The 7500-nt window shown below is 36.2% G+C and overlaps 1 protein-coding gene across 2 annotated transcripts in view; it reads left to right on the plus strand.

The window, feature by feature from the left end:
- LOC144975612 (endothelin-converting enzyme 1-like) overlaps positions 1-7500 on the plus strand; it is a 58309-nt gene that overhangs the window by 41948 nt on the left and 8861 nt on the right. For both annotated transcript variants that reach the window (XM_078919775.1, XM_078919776.1), the window contains exons 15-18: positions 49-126; positions 2754-2857; positions 3947-4005; positions 4462-4513. In XM_078919775.1, the coding sequence (XP_078775901.1) occupies positions 49-126; positions 2754-2857; positions 3947-4005; positions 4462-4513 (293 nt within the window). The remainder of the gene's footprint in view (positions 1-48; positions 127-2753; positions 2858-3946; positions 4006-4461; positions 4514-7500) is intronic.

The following is a 7500-nucleotide window of genomic DNA, read 5'->3' on the forward strand; positions in this document are numbered from 1 at the left end:
AATAACAAAGGCCTGAGTGACGTCATCTTTGAACTATCTATATTTCAGCTCAAACACACGAAGGTGAAAATTGGATATCCGGATTTCCTCTACGATGACGAAGCAATGACCAAATTCTATGAGGACGTAAGTGTTGTTCAGTTTCTGCACAAACTCCAAATTGGAAAGAGCATGGTTTCTAGAACACCTTGTGTCTAAATAGACTGATCAATCATAAAATAATATTGACATATGTGTCCCATCACCTCAATACGGTTATTGAGTCGTAGTGGTGGTGGTTGCGTGTGTGTGTGTGGGGGGGGGGGGAGTATGCGGTATGCGCACTTTGGCCAAACTTCGATAGAAGGGGGGGGGGGGGGGGAGGGGTCGGGTCGGAATAGAAGGAATGGGGGTGGGGGGGGGGGTGCACTTAGGCCAAACTTCGATAGAATGGGGGAGTGGTCAGAATAGAAAAAGGAGACGGGGGCGGGGGCGGGGGGGGGGTGCGCATTTAAGGGGTTTTCTATGTTAGACGATTCGAGATGTGATGTATAAAATAATTTTCTTTCAATCAAATATAGATAGTAATAACAAGCAGAGGACAAACAATACAACAAGTTGAATGTTTCAAATATTTAGGCTTCAATGTAACATCCAATGGAAAATCAGATTGTGAAATAAAGAAAAGAATAGGTATGGCGAAGAATGCATTCAACCAGCTGCATACAATTATGAAAAACAGGAATATTAGCATGAAAACAAAAATCAAGGTCCTGGATTGCTATGTACTGTCTGTGCTGCTATATGGTTGTGAGATCTGGACCATAAACAAGACCATGGTTAAAAGACTGGAGGCAGCGGAAATGTGGTTTTACAGAAGAATGATGAGGGTGTCATGGGTGGAAAGGAAAAGAAATGAAGAAATTTTAGAAATGGCAAACAGAAAAAGATCACTGATAACAAAAATCATCAAACGCCAAATGGAATTTTTAGGACACATTATCCGCCACCCTGGTTTGGAAGTACTCGCCTTGACTGAAAAGATGAATGGAAAAAGAATAAGAGGAAGACAAAGAATAACTTATTTGAAAGGGATAAGAACTTGGACGGATGAAGCTGAGAAAGGTGGCGCTGCTTTAATAGAATTGGCAAGAGATAGATCAGCTTGGCGGAAGATGACCTCCGACGTCTGCTTCAGATATGGAACTACATGAGACTAGAGAGTGCTATCACAATAACAGCGGCAGAATATAGGATGTGCTTTTTAAAGTTAAAAAAAAATATATATATTTTAGGGGGGGGGGGGTGTGGGGGGGTGTGGGGGGGGGGGTGTTCCCCTTTCTTTTGTTTTGTTTTCCCTTTTGGTGTACTTTCACCGGCAAATTTCGTGAGCTGAATTTTAATAGAGGAGAAGTGTGGATAAGCTCCTGGGGGTGGGCGGGGGGGGGGGGGGGGGGGGTTTGCACAAAAATGCTGAAAAAATTGACGTGGGGGGAGATGGGGGGGGGGGTGAGAGGGGGGAGGTGGGGGGAGCATCTATTTTATACATTAGAGTAACAATACATTGGACATTACATATTGCATATTCTTTGACTAAAATGTGTGTTTTTAAAAAGGAGAAACAGATAAAGGCATAGGACTAAAACCTATAAATCATCCATTCGGAATGGTTGTATATTTTTACATTTTTGTGCATTTGCATATATTATATATGTATACATTGTCGCCATGGATTCTCAACTTTGTGTTTATACATTTTCATGCATGCCACGTCTGTAAACGAATTTCCATTTTTTTAAATGAATAAAGTATATTATTATTATCATTATTATTATTATTATTATATTTATTATTTATTATTATTATTATTATTATTATTATTATTATTATTATTATTATTATTATTATTATTATTATTATTATTATTATTATTATTATTATTATTATTATTATCATCATTATTATTATTATTATCATTATCATTATTATTATTATTATTATTATTATTATCATTATTATTATTATTATTATCATTATTATTATATTATTATTATCATCATCATTATATTATTATTATCATTATTATTATCATTATTATTATTATTATTATTATTATTATTATTATTATTATTATTATTATTATTATTATTATTATCATCATTATTATTATTATTATTATTATCATTATCATTATTTTTTTATTTTATTATTATTATATTATTATTATTATTATTATTATTATTATTATTATTATTATTATTATTATTATTATTATTATTATTATTATCTAGATGAAGAAAACTTTGCATAAAGTAAAAATGATTGGAACTTTATATCAATTTAAGTTTCATGAAGCATAACGCTCCACATTCGCTTTCTCCTATAATAACAATCATGGGCGGCTATGTGGTCTAGTAGTATGACACTCGCTTTCGGATCGGAGGGTCCCGAGTTCGAGCCTTGCTCGGCGCATAGTTGAGTCCTTGGAGAAGGCTCTTTACTCACATTCTCTCACCCTACTCAGGTGTAAAATGAGTACCTGGCCGTTAACAGCGTTGTCTCTGTCGGAAGAAAATGTAGTATCGCCTAACAGGCGTCATGTCTCGTTCTACATGTTACATGTTGCTGTTGGTCAGGGACCCCTTGTAAAGCGCTTTGAGCACATTAAGTGGATATTGCGCTATATAAAAGCTCAAGTATTTTAAAAGATAAATATACGACACACTACCTAGCATTTTGAGACCTTTATATCTACTTTGTTTTTCATTTTTTAGGTGTCGGCTAATAAAAACTCATTAATAGCAAACGTTGTGTCCCTGATGAAGTTAAAAGCAGTCAAGAATATGAACAAACTAACCAAACAGATCGACACCGCAGAGTAAGTTTTGCTTTAAGTTATTGTGTCAAATAATAGGGAATGAGGTTAGCGGAAGAGTAGAGTCCCTTGATTGGACGTCACCTTACAGAGAGAACGTCAATTTGGTTTTGAAGTGTCTCAAGCCGCTTCCACCACGGAAGCGAGGACGAGAGACGCATGCGCACAACCAACATGACGTTCTCTCTCTAATAACTTTTCCGCAGGTGACGTCACAGACTATGGGTGACGTCCAATCAAGGGACGCTACTCTTCCGCTAATCTCATCCCTATCGCTTGGTTTGGTTTATTTGATATCATGTTCATCGGCTATTCTTACAAGTTGTAGTAGGGGGCAGCGTGGCTCAGCGGTACGGTCTTTGCTTGTTACCCACAAGGTACCAAGTTCGACTACCCGCCTCGTTGTGTGGACTTGAGCAAGTCACCTCGCCCTAGCACACTTTACGGCGCTGCACTGCGGCTGACGCCTGGGCTATTCCTGTCTTCCATTGGAATAGACCCTAAAGACAACTTTCCCCTTGGGGATAAACAAAGGGAATTTTTTAGGAAATATTTGTAGTTTTGATTAATTCGTTCGATTCAGACTCATTTTTTAGTAGCAATATAGAAATATGTTCACTTGATTTAGTCTTATATTATATATTTTTTGAATTCATATGTGTATCTTGCAAGCTTTCGATTTCACCTTATTCGTTGTATTCATATATTATTATTTATTTTATTAGGGTTATTGTCTATTTTGGAAAATTGTGACCCAACGTTTCAAAACGGTATTTTGTCGGAATGAACCAGATGCTAAAAAGTCAAATTAAAGCTTAACTTGTCAAAAATATGAATTATTGGTATTTAGCATTCTAAAATATCATATTCATTCTCCTCAATAAAGCATATAAACTCAACGGAAGTCTGATATTTCTGGCTACGAATTCAGTTTTCAGCATCTTAATCATCCCGACTTAATACCGTTTTGAGACGAAGGGTCACATAGGTATATATTTGTTTTTATTAAGGATGTAAGACATTTTTCAGTCGTAGTATCATTATGAATATTCAGAGGGATCATCAAAATGGCATCATTCTTTAAATCTCCAGGTGGACTGTTTCTCCAACCTCTCTGAATGGACAGTATGACGTCATGAGAAACGAAATGGGTGAGTAGGCATGGTGAAGGTTTAAGATTTTAGAATAGCATTTGTTGTTTGTTTCGGTTTTGTTTTTTTGTTTATTTTCATTTTTTTCTTCGTCATTTTCCTCTCATCTTCATCATTAACATCTTCATCATCATCATCATCATCATCATCATCATCATCATCATCATCATCATCATCATCATCATCATCATCATCATCGTCGTCGTCATCATCATCATCATCATCATCATCATCATCATCATCATCATCATCATCATCATCATCATCATCATCATCATCTCATCATCATCATCGTCGTCGTCATCATCATCATCATCATCATCATCATCATCATCATCATCATCATAATCATAATCATCATCATCACTAAATAAATAAAAAAAACGAATATAAACCTAGTTTTCATTTCTTAAATATTATCTATATTTTGATATATATTTTTATCGTTGGTTTTAGTGATACCTGCTGGATTTCTTCAGACACCAATTTTCAACAATGAATTACCAAAGTAAGTACCTATTATTATATTAGTGCGGCTATGTGGTCTAGTGGTATGACACTCGACTCGCTTTCGGATCGGAAGGTCCTGGGTCCGAGATGAGTCCTTGGAAAAGACACTTTACCCATATTCTCTCACCATACTCAGGTGTAAAATGAGTACCTGGCCGTTTACAGTGTTGTCTCCGTCCGAAAAAATTGTAACATCGCCTTACAGCTCTGTCCCGTCCTAAATGTGAAATGTGCTGTTGGCCCTTGTAAAGCCTTTGAGCACATTTAGCGGATATTGCGCTATCTATTAAAAAAGCATTTATATTTTATATAAATAAAATATATGTGTTGTGACCCAGTTCATCGATATAGTGCTGTGTTGGGTTGAAGGTGGATGCCGAATAGTAAATTTGAATGGAAACGATCAAAAATAAGAAATGTTCGTTGATTGCAGTTTGATTATATTAATTTATCTCTATAGATAGTTGATGCGCTGGGTTTTAGTTCATTATTTTTGCCATCCGAGTTTATGACAACACACAAACTTATTAAATCCTGAACTATTAAGATCATGGTTAAACAGTTTTGTGTGTTGGTCACCTATAATCCGGATGGCAAATAAACTACTAAGACGAGTGCGCATTGACTATCTATATAAAAGAATACACCAATCCAATAAGTTTTCAAAAAATAGATGAAATTCCCTTTATAAATCCCAAACAGAATTTTTTTCTTTAGAGAATAACTAAGAAAATATTTAAATAAGCCAGACGTTAGCCGCAGTGTAGCGCCGCAAAGGGAGCTAAATCGAGGTGTGATACCCTTAGCAATTCATCTGATCGAAGCAAGAATCCCTATACAGAAATCCATTTTAGATAAATTGTCTAATCTTACAACATCTAGTTCACCCCAACATACAACTGAATTGAGGCGGTGCTTGATAGTTTCTACTAGTAACCTTTTTTAAAATGTGAAATTTTCCAATAAAACCATCTCTCTGATTCTTCACTAAATTAAATTACTTTATATCGAGCCCTTCCACATAATATTATGAAGGTGGACGAGAGGGCACGGTGGCCGAGCAGTTAAGGCATTGGGCTGTAAGCTAGAAAGTCCCGGTTCCAGCCCTGCTTTATTTACTAACTTTGGATAACAAGGGTGATTTATGTTGAAATCTGACGTTTGTTTAACCATCTCCTTACCAACTACAGAAAAATCGTCACATTCGTTACGATACAACAAACATTCTTATTATTCAAATGTAAAGAAAATGAACAGTGTGTTGTATAGAGCATGTTTTGCTAAAGAAATTGTGTATGACAAGAACTTACTGCTATTGTGTTTGAGTGATAGAAAATATAGTTTTGTGTTAGAAGGGTGCGAAGTTTTGGTGAAAATCCTGAAAATGGCTGGTAAGGAGACGGTTAATGGATTATTAAATTCCTTCACGGAATGCCTAGGCGACGGATGCTAGGAGCGCGGAAGGGCGTAATTTTCCATGGAACAATTATCACTCACCTAACCGACTAATCGTAGTTTACCGGGTTACTTACCAGGGCTATTTATAAATTTGAGCAAATTTTAGGTGTAGTATCAAGCTAATGTTTTTGTTTTAGTGAATAAGAATCTTTACACATTAATTTTAATCCCCTTTTTTTCTCCAATTTTGGAAAGAAGCAAAAATCTCTGGGATTGAGTGAGTTAAGGCGCACATCTTTTTGAAAAAGAAATATTTTTTTTTCATAAGACAGTAAAGTACAAAATAAAGAAGAGAAAAAATACCCCTTCCCCACACCTCACTATAACGCTTGGGGCTCGATCCAAGTACGAGAGAAACCGATCGATTTTTTGTGGGTTTGTCTTGTGTTTTTCTGTCTTTTAGGCTTGGAACAATGCCACGCCGCAATTTTAGATTTTCTGTTATAGGGAATGAGATTTCAAAACAGATTTAAGAGTAGCGCCCATTTGTTGGAAGTCGCGTCTTGACAACCGACAGACGCTATCGCCATTATTAGTGCCAATCATTAGCGGGAAGTTCAACAAGTTTAGGAAGGGTTGTCTCATCGTATTATATTATTTATCTTTTATTTCTAATTTGTAATCTATTTCATAACGGAGAAAACTACAGAAATATAAATAATAAATTTTGTATTTGGAGCGCTTGGCTTGTAGTTGGAGACTAAGATTTGGTTTGTTTACAAATAGCTTCTCAAGGGACGCTACTCTTCCGCTAACCTCATTCCCTATAGTTGTAAACAAAGCAAGCCAATAGGATTCAGTAGTCGTAACGTCACTTCCTTCCTAATGACGCATGGTTACTTAGTAACACTGGCTCTAAACTATCGGAACAATGGCTGACGCCCGTATGAAATATTTCTCTGGCGAGCATAAAAGCGTTTCCAGAGGAAAAAACCCCCATAAATTTGATCATGTTCTGACTTTGACACATTCTGATCACAAGGCATACGAAAAGGGAATGAAAAATCTAGCCAGCATGAAAAATAAAAAGTAATGATTTTCTTTGTTTAGAACCAAGATGGCCGCCGTTGCCGGGCGCGTGACATCATACTGAATCGTATTGGATTCAGTAGTCTGATATCACGTCGCCCGCAACGGCGGCCATCTTGGTTCTAAACAAAGAAAATCATTAGTTTTTATTCTTCATGCTGGCTAGAACTTTTCATATGCCTTGTGATCAGAATGTGTAAAAGTCAAAACATGATCAAATTTATGGGTTTTTTTCCTCTGGATACGCTTTTATGCTCGCCGGAGAAATATTTCATACGGTGTCCGCCATTGTTCCTATAGTTTAGAGCCAGCGTTACTAAGTTACCATGCGTCATTAGGAAGGAAGTGACGTTATGAGTGTTGAAGAGTATTTGTTGTCAAAATAGGTCACAACGATTTATAAAAAAGAGATTCTGGCAAATCTCTTAGTCACATTTCGAACATTAAAAAATATTGCTTCGCTATTAATTCATGAAAATGAAGAACTGACTAAACAGC

Source organism: Berghia stephanieae, chromosome 6 (assembly GCF_034508935.2).
Source record: "Berghia stephanieae isolate SIO BIC M18660-M18661 chromosome 6, UCSD_Bste_1.3, whole genome shotgun sequence".
Classification (NCBI taxonomy): domain Eukaryota; kingdom Metazoa; phylum Mollusca; class Gastropoda; order Nudibranchia; family Aeolidiidae; genus Berghia; species Berghia stephanieae.